General features: G+C 54.1%; 1 protein-coding gene across 1 annotated transcript in view; it reads left to right on the top strand.

Moving 5' to 3' along the window:
• nhsl1b (NHS-like 1b) overlaps positions 1–17103 on the top strand; it is a 92401-nt gene extending 75298 nt beyond the window's left edge. Inside the window, 8 exon segments of the mRNA XM_084699913.1 lie at positions 53–177; positions 2341–2533; positions 3728–3859; positions 6013–8101; positions 8103–8246; positions 8248–9398; positions 11280–11406; positions 14676–17103. Coding sequence (XP_084556039.1) covers positions 53–177; positions 2341–2533; positions 3728–3859; positions 6013–8101; positions 8103–8246; positions 8248–9398; positions 11280–11406; positions 14676–15330 — 4616 coding nt within the window. The 3' untranslated portion in view covers positions 15331–17103.
• The last annotated feature ends 1320 nt before the right edge of the window (positions 17104–18423 follow it).

The raw sequence follows: 18423 nt of genomic DNA on the forward strand, positions 1-18423 counted from the left end.
TCTCTCTCTCTCTCTCTCTCTCTCTCTCTCTCTCTCTCTCTCTCTCTGCCAGAGTGTGATAAGCTGAGAAAGGATGGTTTCAGGAGCTCCCAGTACTACTCCCAGGGCCCCACCTTCGCTGGGCCAGAGCCCCCCCACAGCGCCCTGCAGGACGACGAGGACGACAACGACAAGAAGGTACGACGCGCACACACACACAGACCTTCACCTGAGTTTGTTCTTTCCTTCTTTTCACTTCTCTCTACTCCTTTTTCTCTCCCAATAGGAAGATAGATATACAAACACAATTTTGGAACAGTTTTCTGGTGGCCCATGGACAACATGCTACTTGTCTGCCCCCATGTGGTCAAAGATGGAAATGTTTTTTCCCAATTAGCGCAGTTTCCCCCCACTTTTCTCTCTTGCTCTCTCTCTCTTCTTTCCTTTTTCCACCACTCTCTGTCTCTCTCCCCTTGTTTTTCTCTCTCTTCCTCCTTCCCTCCAGAGCTCATTAGCCTCAGTGGTCCTGTCACGGCTGGCCTACCATGTGTATAGTGACACTTAGGGCCCGCTGACGTGAATTACCCTGAGGGAAGCGCGGCGCAGCGCTGCTTGTTAGAACGACCCTGCTGTCATACTGGTGGCCAACACTTGGTGGAGCTGTGGTCACACTACAGACACAGATGCAGCGTGAGGACCTGTTGTGACAGGCGTGTTGGCCTGAAGTGACGTTTTCAATTGTCGAGTTCTGAGACCCTGAGGGCTTTAATGGCCTGTCGAGGTCCGTGTGAGTCTTCTCACCTCTGTTTCCCTTTCCTGTCTTTCCGTTTCTTTTTTCCTGTCTCTGCTCTCTTCTTTTCCTCCTTGTTTTCCCCTCTCCTCTGTAACCCCCGTCCCCTCCTCACCCAGGTCCTGGAGGGCTCTCTGCTCTAATGAGGGTCTTCATTGTCTCCACTCCCCACCCCGGTATTGCAAGAATGTCCACTTCCCTTCCGACCTTTGACCTCATACTATGTGGGGTTGTCACTCACCTTACACACACCCCATCTCCCACACAGATCCTGGTGCCATCTTAACTCTGAAGCACTCATGTGCCCCCCCCTCTCTCACACAGACACGCACACACCTATACACACGCCTACACACACACATGGCCCCTGTCTCTGTTGTCGTTCCGTGTCCTCAGGGCAGAGAGGCTAAGCGTGGGTGACAGCAGCCCGCTGTCCCACTGAGGGAACTGGGTTACTGCAACACCAGTGATGGCCCCCCACTCCCCACCGCCCCATCCCTCCCATATTCTCCTCTTCTGTCCTCCATCCTTCCATCCTCCCCCCGCTCTTCTCACTCGTGTCTCTCTGTTCTCCGTGGTTACGGTGTTGGGGCTTGTTGGGTTGGGAGAAATGCAGCCGTAGACAGGCAGGACATGCTGTTTCCTCCGTTTGGGGGCCGTTTCTGGAAGGTTTCCATCAAACACGGCCTGTAGCTGGCAGATCTCTGATATTTGGGTGATATTGAGTTCACCTTCGCAATTTTCCGAAGACCAAAAGTATAAGACCTGAGTTTTGGTTAGGCATTAGTCTTTGTTTTACGAAAGAGAAATAAGTGGATTCGTTGTTAAGCTAAATATGTTTCGCCGTGATGGGAAGCTAGTTGACCTCCCAGACTGGAAGATGGTGTATGTATTGCCCCTGGCCACAGAGGGGCCAGGTGTGAGGGAGGCGTTCCGTGGTGATTGTCTTCTTGCAGATCTGTAGCGAGGCGCGTCTTGAAGCATGCTCCGATTGGGAGCTCGCTGTGCGTGAACACATTTTGATGCATGAGTACACAACTCCCAGCCTCTGAATCACACTCCACCGTCGAGTCTCTCAATCGAGCTCTCTGTTTACTTTTTTACGCTTCTCTCTCTGTTTCCCTCTCAACCCATCTGACAGTTAGATTTGAATGTGTGTCCAGTGTCTGTCAATATGTGTATGATTGACCGTGAAACATGTTTACAGCCCCTGTGGCTTTTAAAGGTCAGAGGGAGGCAATAAAATGTGTGTGTGTGTGTAATAGTATGTGCACTCTGTTTATAATAAACACAGTGCTGGAGGACATATAAAGGGTTTACCAAGACCCAGTGGGCCCAGGTGCAACACTCTTTCTCTCTCTCTCTCTTTATCTTTTTATCTCTCTCTTTCTTTCCCTACAAACTCAGATGTGCTTCGTGAACCTCACTATGATGTCAGCCTTCCTCCCCACATCTCTCCCCCCCACATATTTCCCATCTCTCTCTTGTCTCTTTCCCCTCACCTCTGGCTCAACTCTGTCCTCCTTCTCGCCGACCTCTCACCCCTCTGTCCTCCCTCTCTCCTCCTCCAGTCCACGGCCTCGTCGGCGGAGGACGACAAGTCCCTCCTCTGCATGACGCCTCAGACCCCCCTGGAAGGGGAGGGGCCCGAGGCTGACGGACAGGTGGTGTGGACCAAGGCCCCGCCCCTTCCCACACCCGAGGAGAAGATGAGACAGGTGGCCCAGGCCGTGCCCACAGACATCATCCCCATCAACGTCACAGGTAGGACCCCGCCCCCCGGTCCCCCCGGCAACCAACCAGCCATGAAATCAGCGTGGCTGTCTCTCTGTTGGGTTGAAGATGATCTCGACCAGTTTCGGTGTTCCTTCCCTCTCATGAACCCAATCACAGTAGAGAACATTGTAGGGCTCCAGTTGCTCTAGTTGGGGATACACGGGATCGAGCGTCACTGTCTGTCTTCTCCTTTGTCGCTCTGTGTGTTCTCTCTCCATTTTCCTTCTCTCTCGTCAGTCCCCTCTCTATCCGCCTGACCTTGCCCCCTACTGTGTGTGTGTGTGTGTGTGTGTGTGTGTGTGTGTGTCTGTGTGCTTGTTTGTGCGTGTGCTAGTATACATGAACAGCAGTGGGGGTGTATGTGTGTGTTCTGAGCATGCCCAGTGAGTCCCGGTGTTAGACAGAGCAGTCAAAGGTCAAGGCAGCTTCATAACTTCATGTCAAACTGCCAGCGCTTTGACAGAGGCTGACACTACCGCAGCAACACACACACGCACACACACACACTCACACACTCTGAGTGAGAAGTCTGGCCCCAAGCGTGGCTGTCCTGTTGGAGATTCAGTGACAACATATTCCCAGTAGCAGCACAGCAGCCTCCTGGAGGGGCTGTGTAGAGGCTGTGTAGAGGCTGTGTAGAGGCTGCGTAGAGGCTGTGTCGAGGCTGGCCCAGTGTAGGGTGACGGTGTAATGGAGTGTACTAACGAGGAAACTCTAATGAAACAGACTAACAGAAGGATGTGTCAGACCAATTAGCAGAGCATGCTTCTTGTCCCCGGCACTCTAATTACTGTATATGAACGCACTGTGTATAAACCCATCGTCACTGTGTGTCAAATCCAATGCCATCAAAGTGACGGTGTTGACGGCAACGGTTTTTCAAAGAATATACTAGAAAGAGCAGTTCCCTAAGATGCCGCGAGGGCCCCGGGCAGGCTAAGAACCTCGGTGTTGTCATGTGTGTGTGTGTATGTGCATGCATGTGCGTGTGTGTGTGTGTGTTTGTCAAGTTTGTCTTTTGTTTGTTCCTTCTGTTTCTCTTTTTAATTGATTTGCATGTCAAACCCTTTCTGACGTCTTGTATAGGTTTTTTGCACGCGCCTCTCTTATTTGTCACTAACGGGCTGGTGTTGTTGTTGCCTGTGTTTTCCGCCTGCCTGCTCTCGCCCTCCCGGCCACCAGGGGCAACGTTTGACCGGCAGGCCAGCATCCGCCGCTCCCTTATTAACACTGACACGATCTCCCGCCGGCCCAAGAAGGTCAAACGCAGAAAGACTATATCAGGGGTGCCCGACAACGTCAACCAGGAACTAGGTATGGAACCACTCCCAGCTGCTCGCTGTCCCATAGACCTGTAGTCATCCAGCCCTCCACCACAGTCCTCATCCCCTGGTTAGAGACAGTCTCACTCATTCCATCTAGCTGCTGAGGGGATTGGTCTTCTGGTAGAATGTCTTGGTAGAATCTCTTCTTTTCCCCTCCTCAAAGAAGTGGAGGCATCCCTTCATCTGCCATCTTCTTTATAGACTCTGTACAGTCATCTTTCACTCATTTTTGAATTTCCTTCCAGAATATCTTAGATTTTCTAGTACTGCACTTTTCAGTCTGTGGTTGCATCTATATCATGGTAGAAAAACCCATTCTCAAGCCAAGTACATTCAGCCACTTCAGAACTCATATTCCCTGGGCCATGCATCTGTTGAGTGTGTGTGTGTTAATATTTAGGGCATCGAAGGTTCTTGGCATGTGTGTCACACGCCCCATCACTAAAGTGCTGAAAATCTCATCCTGAAATTCTTCTGGCAAGCTGTCATCTTTTGGAGATTGTGGAATGAGCCCATGCTGATCTAGACGGTAGTGCACTAGTAGAAGAGAGAAAGTGTCCGTGTGTGTGCCAGGGCCGTTCTCACCCAAACATCAGCATCAGCCCCTCACAGATCTTGCGAAGCTGAACGCCAAACTCTGGAATACAGAGTGTGAATATTTCCTGCCCCCACCCTACTTGGTTATAGTTAGTAGTTGTTTTGGGAGCCCCCTACCCTACCCACATGGTCCCAGTATAATCTCTGACCCTCAAGCCCGACCTCATTGACCTTGGAGCAAATTAGGTCACATAGCTGTGGCGTTAGCCAGATGCTAAGCTAAACTAAATCTGTTAAGTCTCCCTGGGCACAGCCAAGTTTATTTACATTTAGTCATTTAGCAGACGCTCTTATCCAGAGAGATTTCATCCGTCAGATTTGCATATGACGGGGTGGGGGGTTGGGGGTAGGCGTGTGCGGTCAGGAGAATGTAATTTCTCTGTAGGATGAGATGAATAAAGGCGATAGGGACGGAGCTTTGAAGACAGAGCTGGCAGAATGTCTTGATTACCGCTCGGTGGTAATTCCTCTGCTTGCACCAAGGCAGCCTGTGGAGTCGAGACCTGCGGCTTAATCTATTGCGTACAGCTGCAACACTGTCACTCTCCCTTTTAGCGCGGGGTGGTGTGTGAGGAAGAGACAGTGTGGTGTGTGTGTGTGTGTCTTCGGGGGGAGTCCAGGCAACAACAGGCAAGCCAGCACAGATGGGAGACGCATCAGCCATCCTCTCCTATTTTCCAACACATTCTTCACTTTTTTTTATTTATGCGACGGTATGTGCTGCGTGTCTTTGGGTGTGTGTGTGTGTGTGTCTGCAGGCTTATGTGTGTGGGACTGCAGGAGAGTAGATGTGTGAGTGTATATGTGTGTGTGGCAGCAATTGTAAAGGTGTGGGACTGCAGGAGATTATATAGATGTGTGAGTGTGTATACATACGTGTGTGTGTGTGTCAGCTGCTCGTTGCCTTACCAGCTGCCCGTCCTGGTCCTTGAGGATTGTTCGCTCCTCCGATCAGACGGAACAAGAGCCAGACTAGGAGGGAAGCATAGTGGGGAGTCTTCTCTCTCTTTCTTTCTTTCTTTTTCTCTATCTCTCTCTCTTTCTCTCTCTCTTTCTCTCTCTCTCTCTCTCTTTCTTTCTTTCTCTCTCTCTCTCTCTCTCTCTCTCTCTCTCTCTCTCTCTCTCTCTCTCTCTCTCTCTCTCTCTCTCTCTCTCACACTCTCTCTCCCTTTCTCTTTCTTTCTGTCTCTCTCTTTCTCTCCTCCGTTCCTCACTCCTTCTGCTCCCTAATGAAGACGACCGGCGGTTATTAACGTGTCAGACGGGGCCGCAGCAAATCACATTAATTAGCCTCCCAATAGACGCAACTAATCTGATCAACAGCCTGCCAGGAGAGAGACAAAGAGAGAGTGAGAGTGAGAGAGAGAGAGAGAGAGAGAGAGAGAGAGAGAGAGAGAGAGAGAGAGAGAGAGAGAGAGAGAGAGAGAGAGAGAGAGAGAGAGAGAGAGAGAGGATGGGAGGAGAGAGGAACAGATAGAGAGGGTAGCTTGGTTCTTCGTATGGTTAACCTTCTCTCTCTCTCTCCGTCCCCCTGTTCTTCCACAGCGGCGAAAGGGAGAGGCGGCGAGCTCCGGCCCCATTCCATGTTCATCCCGGGCCAGTACTCAACGCTGGGACGGGTCGGGAGCGTCAACTCCTCGCTCCGCCGCTCCGACACCCGCGAGTCCGGCTGCCAGACCGAGGAGGTGAAGATCGTCCCTCCGTCCATGCGGAGGATCCGCGCTCAGAGGGGACAGGGCATCGCCGCCCAGATGGCCGGGATTTCCACTTCCTCCTCGACAGGAAATATGTCTATCTCCAGCGGGGACATCTCGGGGGTGCTGGTCCTGCCCCCCCATCTGAGCGGAGATGCCCAGAGGTTTCACAGCCTCCCCCGCCCGGGCGCCCGGGTCTCCTTAAGCGCCGACCCCATCTACAGTAGCACCCCCATCAGGCCGGAGGTCCACACTGCAGCCCAAAGGCAGATCGGCAAGCTCCAGGTGGACGACACGGTGGTCCATCTGAGGAATGCCCCCAGGACAGGCACTCTTCCCCGGCCACGGTCCCAGGAGGTAAGGGGGTCCCAGACAGGGGAGTGGGGAGGAGGTCCAGCCTGCATGGTGTCCCCCCACGCCGCCTACTCCACCTCCGTTATCCCCAACGCCACCATGACCTGCTCAGCCGAGGTCATCACCCTCCGCCACTCCCCCGGCCAGCCCGCCCAGTCCCCCAGCCCCAGGCCTCTCAGCCTGGCCTCCAACGCTGACTCTCTGGCCTCCACCCCCTTCACCCACAGCACCACCTGCCCAGTCCTCGCCCCCGCCACCCCCAGCGAATCAGGACGCTCCGACAGCAGCGTGCACAGCGCCAGCACCGTTGCGGCCACGCCCCCGCCCCCGGCCGACGACCAGTGGATCTACGACACGCCCGAGAACGTGCTCACGCCTCGCCGCCCTTTGACCTCCAGCTGCTCCACCCCCATCAACCACCTGTACAGTAGCTTGGAGCGCTCGTCTCGTACCACCACCACCACCGACTCCAGCTCCCTCTACTCCCAGGACAACGACGGCTACTATACCTCCATGCACCTGGACTCCGGCCTGCGCTCCCGGAACCACGGCAGTGGCCAGGGTCACGGGCTCGCCGGCGGCCGGGCTAGCAGACACAGCATGTACGAGTGCCGCGAGCTAGCCCACCAGGACGACGGAGGCAGCCTGTACAGCGACCGCTCCCTCTCCCGCAGCATCTCCCTGCGCAAGGCCAAGAAGCCGCCGCTGCCCCCGGCCCGCACCGACTCCCTCAGGCGCAAACCGGGCGGCAAGAAGCCACTGGGCGCCGTCAGCGCCATTAGCGGAGTTGGCGCGGGAACGAATAGCGCGGTGCTGAACGAGACGCTAATCGCCAGCCTGCAGCAGAGCCTCCAGATGGGGCTCCGGGGAGGGAAGGGCAAGGGAGCATCCCCCTCGCACAGCCCCTGCAGTGACTACGACGACCCCTGGGTGCTCCGCCCGCGGAGCCAGAGCAGCGTGAGCGTCGCCAGCTCGGCAGCCTCGCTAGCGGCTAACGCTAACGGGGCCGCGGTGGCTAACGTCTACTCCCTCTGCCACGTGACGCCAGCCCACAGTGACACAAGCAGCCTGCGCTCCGACTATGCCGAGTCCTGGATGTACTACATGGACTACCCCCGTAACCACGGAGAGCAGGGGCCGCACTCCCCCTCCAGGCACGCGTCGGCGGCGGCACACGGCGCCCACCCAGGGGCTCTCCAGAACGGAGGCGCGGGGCTCCACAACCACAGCAGCAGCCAGGGCTCAGCCGCTCCAGGCCAGGAGGGAGGGGTGGCGGTCAAGCCCAAAACGGCCACCTCGTCCCCGGACCGGGTTCACAGGCTGACCTCGCCCTCCAGCGGCTACTCCAGCCAGTCCAACACCCCCACAGCGGGCACGCCCGTGCCCTCCTTCATGAGGTCCACGTCCCCATCCGGGGGGCGGCCCAAGCCCAAGGTGCCTGAGCGCAAGTCCTCGCTCCTCTCCTCCGTGTCCGTCTCCTCCTCCTCCACCTCCCTCTCCTCCAACGCCTCCGACTCTCTCAAGAGCTCCGGCCCGCCCCCTCCGCCCCTGCCGCTCTCCTCCGCGCCGCAGACCCCCATCTCCCCGCCCCCCCTTTCCCCCCCCTCTCCCCCCTTACTGTAGCCCCGGCTCCCCCCCTCTGCCCCCCGCACCTCCGCTGCCCACGACCCCCGAAGGCACCCCGATGAGCCCCCCTCCCTACTCCACGTCTCCAGACTTCCCTCCCCCTCCCCCCAGAGTCCCTTGTGCGCCCGAGTATCTCCTTCGACGGCTGTCCCCCCAACCAGCCCCCGCCTCCGCCTCCCTTCCCCTCCCTGGCCCCATGCCCTCCTCCCCCTCCCCCTCCTCCCCCGGCCCCAGCTCCAGCTGCACCCACCGCCACCCCCTTCAGCCTGAAAGCAGCGAAGGATGCTCTCAGACCTGCCAGACCGGCCGCCCCCGCCGGCGCCACCAGCCCCGTCAAGGAGGCCGGCCAGCCCTCCAAGCCCCTGGTCACCCCCTTCGCCCTTCAGAGTGTCCAGCTGCGCTCAGTCAGGAAGCCAGAGCAGCTGGTCAGCAGCCCAGATCAGCCCAGCGCTGAGGGGGCAGGAGGGGAGAACATCTGGACCCAGAAGCCCCCGACTCCAGAGAAGTGTAGGAGACCACAGCTGCCCTCTGTCCTCCCCCTGCTCAACTGTTCATCTCCCGAAGAAAACACCCACAGGTCGGCGTCCGCGTCTCCTGTCACAAAGCTCTTTGAGGAGCTGTCCCTGAACCGCAGTAACACCGAGGTGCAGCCAGAGGACGCTACCCTCAATGGTAAACACCAGGAACCCAGTCACTGCCTCTCGAATGGCACGACTGACGACCAGGACAGCCAGCAGCCCCGCTTCCAGAGCCCTCCGGAGACCCCCAAAAGCTCCCCGGCAAAACAGAAGCCCCCCGCCATCTCCAAGAAACCCAAATTCTCCCTGCTTGCGCCCCAGGCTCCCCAGCCTGTTCCTGAGGAGAGTCCCCCTCACACCCCCAGCGCAGGAAGCATTCTGGAGGGGACCCGCACCCCTTCTCCCATAACAGGGGACCAGGTAGATGCTGGAGAGAGACAAAAAGAGAAAGAAACAAAGGGAAGTGAGGCAGGGGAAAGGGTGGAGGAGGAGGAGGAGGTGGAAGACAATGAGAAAGAGGAGGATCAAACCTCTGGGAGTTCAGAGGCTCTGACAGAAAACAGTGAGCCTACGGAGCCGCAGGAAGAGACCCAGTCCCAGGACTTCCTTCCCCAGGAGACGAGCTCCGACCAGGGGCAAGGAGACGACGCAAATGCTGGAGGGGAGGAGGAGGAGGACGAGGATGAGGACTGCGCCAGCAGCACCACAGGGTCGGTCAGCTCCAAGGATGACGACATTGGTAAGTGTTAGCTCTTACCTTAAAGTTCATTTTTGGGAAATTGTTCAATGGCAAATAACTGTTGTCTCCTGATGTTAAATACGGGAAAAACGCTCATTTGAAATTGACGTTTGTGGAATTCCACACGTGTCACATCCTATAAAGTTCTAGTTTATAACCCTCCTCATCCTCCACGACCGACGGCGAGAGCCGATGGCTGTTTGGCTGTTGGCTGTGTGGACACTGAGCTAGCTCGGTATTTGGGTTGCTGGGGTATTTGTCACAGTGGTTTAGACGAGAGCTGTGCTTTAAAGCTCAGAGCCATGGCTGAGGTTGAACCCCACTCTTCTGCTACCTCCTTCATCTCAGCCTTTCTTTAAATCCGTCCTTTGGCTTGTACAAAGGGGGCAGTTATTGGGGGCACCCCCCCCCCCCCATTTCCTTGATCCTACCCGAGAGAGCCGTCTGTATCGGGATCTGAAAGACTTTTTTTAGACTGTTGAGAGGCGGAGAAGGGTTTAGAGACGCGCTGCAAATTGCAGCGTCTGATATGATCTCAAAGTTGAGGCTTTTCCTTCAGAAAGAAATGCCTGAGGGGTAGACAACAAGCATTTCTATTCTCTTCAAACGGACGGTTGTTGTGCCGGCCATTAGATCTCATTTAGATTTGGCCTTAGGTGCAAGGCATCCGGCGTGTAGAGATGGAGGACGCTTTAAGTTGACTTTTCTGTTTGTGAAGCTTGGCGTAGCCTCGTCTTTAGCATGCTAATTACTGGGCCTATACCCTTCTCACACCCAGAGCTGATGAAATGTTAGCCTGTGGTTGACTGTAGAGTGTCATTGAGAGACCCTGGAGCTCACGCCGGCCTCCTCTGGGTGGAAGGGCTTAGTGAGGGACACCACTGCGGCAGCCGCTTGGATTTATCCTCGCTCTACCTCCCTGTCTGTCTCTCTCTCTCGCCCTCTCTCTCTCTCTTACTCTCTCTCTCTCTCTTGCTCACTCACTTACTCTACAGCTGTCCATCCTCTCCCTCCCAAGCACTCTCATCGCTCTCCATCTTTCTCACTGGCCTGCTTTTCCGTCGGTCTCTCTCATTCTCTCTCTCCGCTTCTCTCTCTCTCTCCCTCCTTTCTTTTACCTTATCCTGGCTACCTTATCCCATTCATCCTGATTTCCAAGGATCTATTTTTCTCCTCCACTTTGCTCTTCCTCCATCTATCACTCGCTCTCACCCTCCGTGTCCCATCCTCTGCTACTTTTCTCTCCCTCGCTGTTTCTCACTGTCCTGCCCTCCTTACTTCCCTCCCTCCCTCTCTCCCTCTCTCCCTCTCTCCCTCTCTGAGGTAAGGGAGGGGGCAGCAGTCCCAAGGGTGGCCTGTTCAGGGGAGGGGGGGAGGGGGAGAGGGGGAGGGGCCCACTGTCTCATAGGGGAGGGGAAAAGAGATGGGGGGAGGGAGGGCAAGTAGGAGGAGGGGGGGAGCGTAACGTGAGATCGCCTGCAGCGGCTCAGGCACTCCGAGTGCTGACATGAGCGAGGGAGGAGGAGGAGAGACGCTGAACGAGAGGAGGGATGGATTTAGAAAGGAGAGAGAGAATGTAAGGAGACCAGACCAGCGCCACTTCCAAACATCCTTCCATCTCATAGGCTGCTGCCGCTGGATAACTGGCCGCCACTTTGTGTGTGATCTCTGTGTTTGTATGTGTGTGTATTGCTTGTTCCACTGTTGCTGTCTGTTTGTGTGTGTGTGTGTGTGTGTGTGTGTGGAGGACACGCGTGTGGACATCCGTGTTTTTCTTTTCCGTGAGATAACGGAGCGAGTGTGTCTGCACGTCTTAATTCTTTTGTGTGTGTGTGTGTTTTGATGATTTACCTGTTTTAACACGTCCTCTTTCTATCTCAGGTGACGTGTTTGACCCCAGGACGGCTGACTCTCCACTGGCCCCCACCACGAACGGGGTCCGCCCGGGGGACATGGTGACCCCCACACGGCCGCGCACCACTGAGGACCTCTTCGCTGCCATCCACAGGTACAGAGGCACCTCTCTATCTCTTTACCCTCGCCCTCGTCACCCTGTCAGCCTCTCCGCCTCATACTCTCTCCATCTCTCTCCTCTTCACCCCACCCTCCTTCGCAACAGCATCCTGTTTATCATTCCCTCTCTCTCAGTCTCTCTCTCTTCCGCTCTCTCTCTCTCTCTCTCTCTCTCTCTATCTATCTCTCTCTCTCTCTCGCTCGCTCTCTCTCTCTCTCTCTCTCTCTCTCTCTCTCTCTCTGTCTCTCTCTGTCTCTGTCTCTGTCTCTAACAGTCCCAAAACGACAACGCCGCCATCCTTCACACCCACAGCTCCTTCTCCTCATCGTACCGCTCTCCTCAGCCCGTCACTCCTCCCCCATCCCTTCCCTCCCCCCTCCTCCTCCCCCTCTCCCAGTCATAACTTTAGCCGGGGCTGTCCCGTCTCGTAGCAAGCCCATCCGTCACGCGTCCGCTCCCCGGCGGCTCCGAGCGCTCCACCGGCAGAGTGGCTTTCCCTGTTCCGTGTCCGTCATCCCGGGACCAGCGGCTGGGGACTGGCTGGGAGGATGATGCGCCCAGCGGAGACGGGGAGAAGCTGCGCGCCGCTGGTTTTGTCCCTGGTGGGAGCCTGGCCGAAGCGCCGCTAGCTTAGGAGCTGTAGCGTATCTTAGTGGGTGAAAAGGCTGTTGCTTCATTCATTATTCATGCGGTCGACACCCCCTGGTCCTCATCTAGGTTAGAGGCTGACGGAGAGAACGTGTTCTCTTTTCTCTCTTGGTCTCCCTTTCGCTCCAAAGTGTGGGTCTCTCTATCTCTTATCTCTCTCTTACCTTCGGTCTCTCTCTCTCTCTTTTGCGCTCTCTTTTGCTCTTTTTCTTTCCCTCCTACATCTCTCTCTCCTGTACACTCTGTTCCAGTCCGCCCATACTCTCTACGGTCTCATGCATGATGTACATGTTCAAAAGGAACACACATATATCACTCAGGCTACCAGCCTCTGTGTGTGTGTGTGTGTGTGTGTGTGTGTGTGTGTGTGTGTGTGCTCATCCAGGTCACGTGCCATGGAGTTTTCCAGAGCGTCACAGGATTTCATTCCAGGGGATTTGATTTCTTCTGGCTTTGTGTGTGTGTCTGTATGTATGCATGTGTGTCGAGGCTCCTCAATGTAATACAGCAAACAGACAGAGGAGTTAGTCCTCACTCAAGCGGGGTTTGTCCTGAGAAACAAAGGGCTGGAAAGGAGATAGGAGAGGAGACTGGAGAGAGAAGACAGGATAGTAGACAGGTTAGTAGACTGGACAGTAGACTAGAGAGAGAAGACAGGATAGTGGACTGGAGTAGACTGGACAGTAGACTAGAGTATGCAGGAGAGTAGATAAACACAGCCTGATCCCCAGCTGCTGCTTCTAAGAGGAGGTAAATCCAACTGTGTTTGTCTTCTTATCCTCTCACTCTCTCCCTGTAGTTCTCTCTTTCCACTCTCTCCATCACGCACAAACACAAACAGAGAGAGAGAGAGAGAGAGAGAGAGAAATGGAGGACGAGAGCATGATTAAAACCTGAATGAATTGTTTTCCCAATCCCAGCGGGAGTTGAGCTGGCTTGAAGGATTTGGACAAAACAGAATCAATGCAGCCCTGAAAACCTTACAGACTTGTGCGTTCAGTTTTTTCTCGCGAGCACACTGGATCTACAGCTTCTCTTTCGTCATCCCTCTTTCCCCTCATCCTCTAAACTCTCTCCTGTGAAAAGTTCCTCCCCCATGTCTGGGGTTGTTTGTGTGCAGTTCAGAGGCTGGGGCAGCATCAGTCATGTCACTCTGCTGTGTCTCTGCTGCTGCCTGCATATCCCAGAGTAGTCAGGTGTGAGGCAGGGAGGCGTTACGTAATCCGCTGCCTCTCTAACCTGGGGCCTGATGTGCTGCAGGAGATCTCGGGGGACTGTGGCTCTACGCCCGAGTCAAGGTCGGATTTAGGTTTCCGGATGCGGGCTTTCCACTGGCCGTTTCCACTCTTATGTTCTACTGTATCACACACGTTTAGTTTTTGTGTCCACTGAAGAGGAAGCTGCTCCTGCAGCCCCTCGTCACCCCTGTCCATCCAGCTTTCATCCCGTCTCCTTTCATGGGTGTTGTGGTGTCTGTGTCCTCTGTTTGAAGAGAAGGGGTTTAAACCTCTTAATTCTGGATCTGATCGGGGGGGATTATATACTGGGTCTCCCCCCTCCCACCCCACCTCCTTCACCCTCCCTCTCCTTTTCCAACAAATCCCTTTTATCATGTTTACCTCCCCCTTCCTCTTCCTCCTCCTCCTGTTCCTGTTCCTCCCTGGTAGCAGGGGTACGGAGGGCGAGAGCACCCCCTGGTTGGAGAGGTGCAGAGTGGGCAAGTAGCCCGTCACTGTGATTAGCCAGCCCTGTGGCGAAGCTTGCTTCAGATTAACGTCCTAATCCAGCAGCACAACCACTGGACTAGATTAATGATGCTGTTTTCCCCCTCTGCGCTAATCCCATGCCTCCTGCTAGTCCCGGTTTAAGCACAATGCTTACTACAGGGATGGCTAAGCAGCCCTCAAACTGGCTTGTATGTGTTTGTTACAAGGCGGGTTTCGAGAGCTCCCCCTGCTGTTGAGGATGCTGAAGTGTCTGGTGATTAAAAAAGCTTTGGGCACTTTTCCCAGTTTGTGCTGTTGATTAATTCCATTGTGCCCACCTCAAAGAGCTTCCTCAGAGCTGCAGCGTCAGTCGTTTCTGTAAAGTTATTGCCGTTATATTAAAGATAAAAAAGCACTTCCCCACTACAGCCCCTCCCTCAACGATCTTCCCCCATCACTTATTCCGTCAACTGTTTTTCCCTGCTTCTGTGTGGCTTTTGCCGGTGTTGCACTCTGGGATTGTTGGCAGGGGTGGGGGGGGGGGGGGGGGGCATTGTTGACACTTGGCGAAATTGGGACACGGTTCAAATACCACATTTTACATTTCAAAATAAAATATGAAATCAATAGGCTGAGCCAAGGCTGGTGTTGACCTGTTACAAGGGTCCAAGAATGTGGAGCAGCCAAGCATTTGGTCAATGAGAGAATAATTGCAACCATGAATGATTGCAATTATGAAAGCCTCGCTCTACCCTCTCTCCTACCCTGCCTTCTACAAGACTCTTTCATCATTCCTCTCTCCGTCAGCTCTCTTATGTCAGCATAACTAATCCTGCTCGGATAACTCTGGTAACTCTCCTTAATTGTTTCCTCTAGCACCATGCTAACCTGCTCTCTCTCCATCCACAGGTCCAAAAGGAAGGTTTTGGGTCGTAAGGAGTCGTCAGAGGACGACAAGTCCCAGGGCCACACCCCGTCTCCCCCCGTCACCCCCACGGGGGTGACCTCCCCCAGCCTGGCGGCCTCCCTTCCCCGCCCGTCGGGCTCCATCCAGAGGAACCTGCGCAAGTCGGCCACCAGCAGCGACACGTTCAAGGCCCTGCTCCTGAAGAAGGGCAGCCGCTCCGAGACCAGCTTCCGCATGTCCGCCGCCGAGATGCTGCGCTCCACCGACCCCCGCTTCCAGCGCACGCGCTCTGAGTCCTCGCTGGACCCGCCCTCCTCGCCCACCAGCCCGCTCAGCCCCTGCTCCTCGCCGGGCCACGGCAAAAGGGCCGCGGAGGAGTGGAACCGCGGCGAGGGCCTTGCCCTCTCCGCGCCCTCGTCCCCCTCCTCGCCCATGTCCTTCGGCGGGATGAGGTACGGACGCTCGCGCACGCCGCCCTCTGCTGCCAGCAGCAAGTATAACGCCCGCAACCGCCTCCTCAGCAGCCCCATGACGGTGATCTGCGAGCGCGAGGGCGAGCTGGCTGAGAGCGAGTACGCAGACAGTCCGGCCTGCCGGCTCAGCCCCCTGCTGCATAACTCCTACAACGGCACTTTATCGGAGGAGGGCAGCAGTTAGAGGGCACGCCCACCGCCGCCCCACATCTGGGGATCTGAACTCATTCGCTGTCGAATGGGAGGGGGAGGAGCCGAAAGGGAGGGGGGGGCTCTCCTCAGATTGTGAAGCCCTTGCGCCCGCCCCGCCTGGTTCCAAGTCCCGTTGGGTTCTGGACCCGTGGACGCGGACCTTAGACGCTCAGGAGCCCTCAGAAACTGGGCAGGGGCTGGACTCGAGTCTGAAGTGGAGGCCAGTTTAACTGCAGCTTTTTGCCACTACTTTTTCTTTCCGTTGGGGTCTCTACAATTTCATTTCTGCTTCTTTTCATCACTCCTTTGTGTTACAAACAGTAATCGTAGCCCTTCTCCAAAGCCTGGGGTTCTTGGTTTGTTTTCACCTTTTGATTGTGTTCTCCTGTTAGAGATGTGGTGGTTCTGCTGAGTGAATGCAGGTGGTCCTTTAGGTTTTAGAAGGTTTTTCCAAGGACTGGGACAAAGCGAAAGTGAAATGAAGGACTTTTATTTTTTTCGCTGCAGTGGTGCTCCTAGCTTGGCAGTCTGACAGAGTGGTCAGTTATTGAAAGTGTACTAAGGGGCTTGCTGTAAAAAAAGCCTTGTAGTTCTGCTCATTGCTTCTCTCTGCTTAGCTCTAGAGTGTTCTAGAACACCGTGGCTTGCCAGTCTACTGTAGAAGGTCGAAGATTTAAAAAAACACTGGGCGGAACGCAACGGTACATCAACAAGGGTTCCAGGAAACTGCTCCAGCTACAGTCCTCATCAGGTTTCAAAACGTTGAAGTTAGTGGTTAAGTTTGCAGGTCTGCAGTTCTTCAGTGGTCAAGGGAAAGTGTAGTGTGGCTAAGAGTGGCTAAGAGTGGCACTGGGGGTTGACAGGTGAAGGCATACAAGGACAGGCCTACACTGACACAGACAAACGTTGCATTTTCAGTGAAGGTTTGGAAAACCTTTGGTGTTTGAATTTTTAGTTTGTAGATTTTGCACTGTCTATTTGTGTTCTTCTTTCTCTGTTTGTTGTGATATTTTAAAAACCATGTGTTAGAAATTGTTTTATTAAGGCTGTCTTAAGTCAACCATTTGGAAATTAAGAAGGAATCTTAAAAAGTAAACAGAAAATATATTTGTTTATTTGCTGTCCTGTTTTGTTTGTGATCATTGTGGTTACCAAAGAATTTAACCATTAAATGTAGCCTGATATCCTGAAATGGACACAATCTTGAATGTGTGATTTTTTTGTTGTTGACAATATTTAGTCGTTTGGAGAGGTAACCTATTAGATCCTTTATCTAGGGGCTAAGGATCACGCAGTTACCATCATCATGCTGACCTTTCTACCTATTTCCTTTTCCTCTGCAATTTCATATGGTTCTATGTGTAAATACATGATTATGTTTTGACTTATTTTCAAAAACCTGTACGTATTCATTTTTAGAACCCTTGTCAAGGGAGTGGTTTCCTTTTGTAGGCTATTTATTTCCTATTAGTGTGACAGCGACAGTGATAGCCCCCTGGTCTAGCCAATCGGTGGTGAGACGGGGGGCGGGATTGAGGAGAGTGTTGGGTGAGAGGTGACTGGAGAGACCTCTCTTCCCCACTCCGTGGTCTGTTCGCCACAGCTACAAAAGGACAGGTTTACAAATACCAACTCTAATTTGCAACCTTTCCAAACTCGTGTTGAACGAAAAGATAACAACAAAATAAATAATAAGAAAAAACATACGTCACAACGCAAATGTCATGTTTTCACTTGTTCACGCATTAAAGTTGTTGAAATCCTACTCTGGTGCCTCGACTCCTAGTCAGTCTGGTGCTGTGTGTTCCAAGAGGAGGCGACAGGCGGGAGACTCAACCTTCTAACAGCCGTAATGGCCCATGTTTAATCACCTGTGACCAGAGTGTGTTATGGCCAACTCCGACCCAGCCATGATGGACTGCCACCCCCCCCAGCCCCACATGACAGGCCTTCACAACGTCTCAATCCCAGCAAGTGGAGGAGGAGGAGGAGAGCGAGGTACAAAATCTGTGTAGGTGGAGGAGTGGATAAACAGGTGTGTGGGTGTGTGTGTGTGTATGTGTGTATACGGAGGCGTATGCACACTGCTGATCGTCTTGTGGATGTTTGCCTTATAAAACACGGTGATATTTAAGGACTGCGCCTCTTGTCTGGCATCTCTCTCACTCCCTTGCTCCTCCTCTGATTCACGGCCATCTGCCAGCCCGCCGCACCAAATCACCGCCTCATTAGTGCCGTAGCCATGGCGCCCGCGCTCGTCCATCATCATGGGAGCTCTGGAGGCCATCGGTCACACCTCTCCCTCCTCCTCCCCTCCCTCCTCCCTCCTCTGCCAACAGGGTCATCACTTGTGTCCGTCTCAGGAGTCTGGATGTCCGATTAGCAACACTGCATCATCTGACATCCCATAATATCCAACTGGTGGCGACTGCAAGCTGAACCTCTATGCGCCTGTGTAGAAAATACCACTTCATCAGAACTGTCTATACCTACAATGACGATGTCGAAACATCACACCACAGTGTCTGACCTCTTCATGTGTCATCACTGATGGATTTAGTTTTCACCCTGTTCAGCGTTGACTCGAGCCTTTAGAACTCCCAGGAACAGCCCATGACCGGAACATTCCCAGGGAAGAAGACATTTCTTCCCACCTCTGTCATTCATCAATAGTTTTTCAATACATTTTAAGTCACGCCATCGTCTATGATTCACTGTAAGCTCCGTTTACCAGCTCATATATTCAACCGTGTGGATCAATCTCTGCCTTGATATTCCAGACAACCCACTATACATATCACCCACACGACACATCAATCAATATACCACCTCCTACCCATAATCACCGCATACAGGCCCCCTCCCCCGCTGGTCCTTCACTGTCCCTGTGCTTCGAGACAGACCCCCCACCCACGCAGCACCGGTAAGAGAACACGCAGCACTGCCATGGCTCGTTATGAGTGTGATGAAAATGTACTCAATGTCGAAGTGGAGGAGCTTGGCTCAATCATGGATGATTCGATTAGCATTTTATTCCAACTACCTGACCTTTCCGTTGACTTTTCCAGCAAATATCAACAGCCTC

The sequence above is a fragment of the Hypomesus nipponensis genome, chromosome 6, assembly GCF_054491055.1.
Source record: "Hypomesus nipponensis isolate SF chromosome 6, ASM5449105v1, whole genome shotgun sequence".
Classification (NCBI taxonomy): domain Eukaryota; kingdom Metazoa; phylum Chordata; class Actinopteri; order Osmeriformes; family Osmeridae; genus Hypomesus; species Hypomesus nipponensis.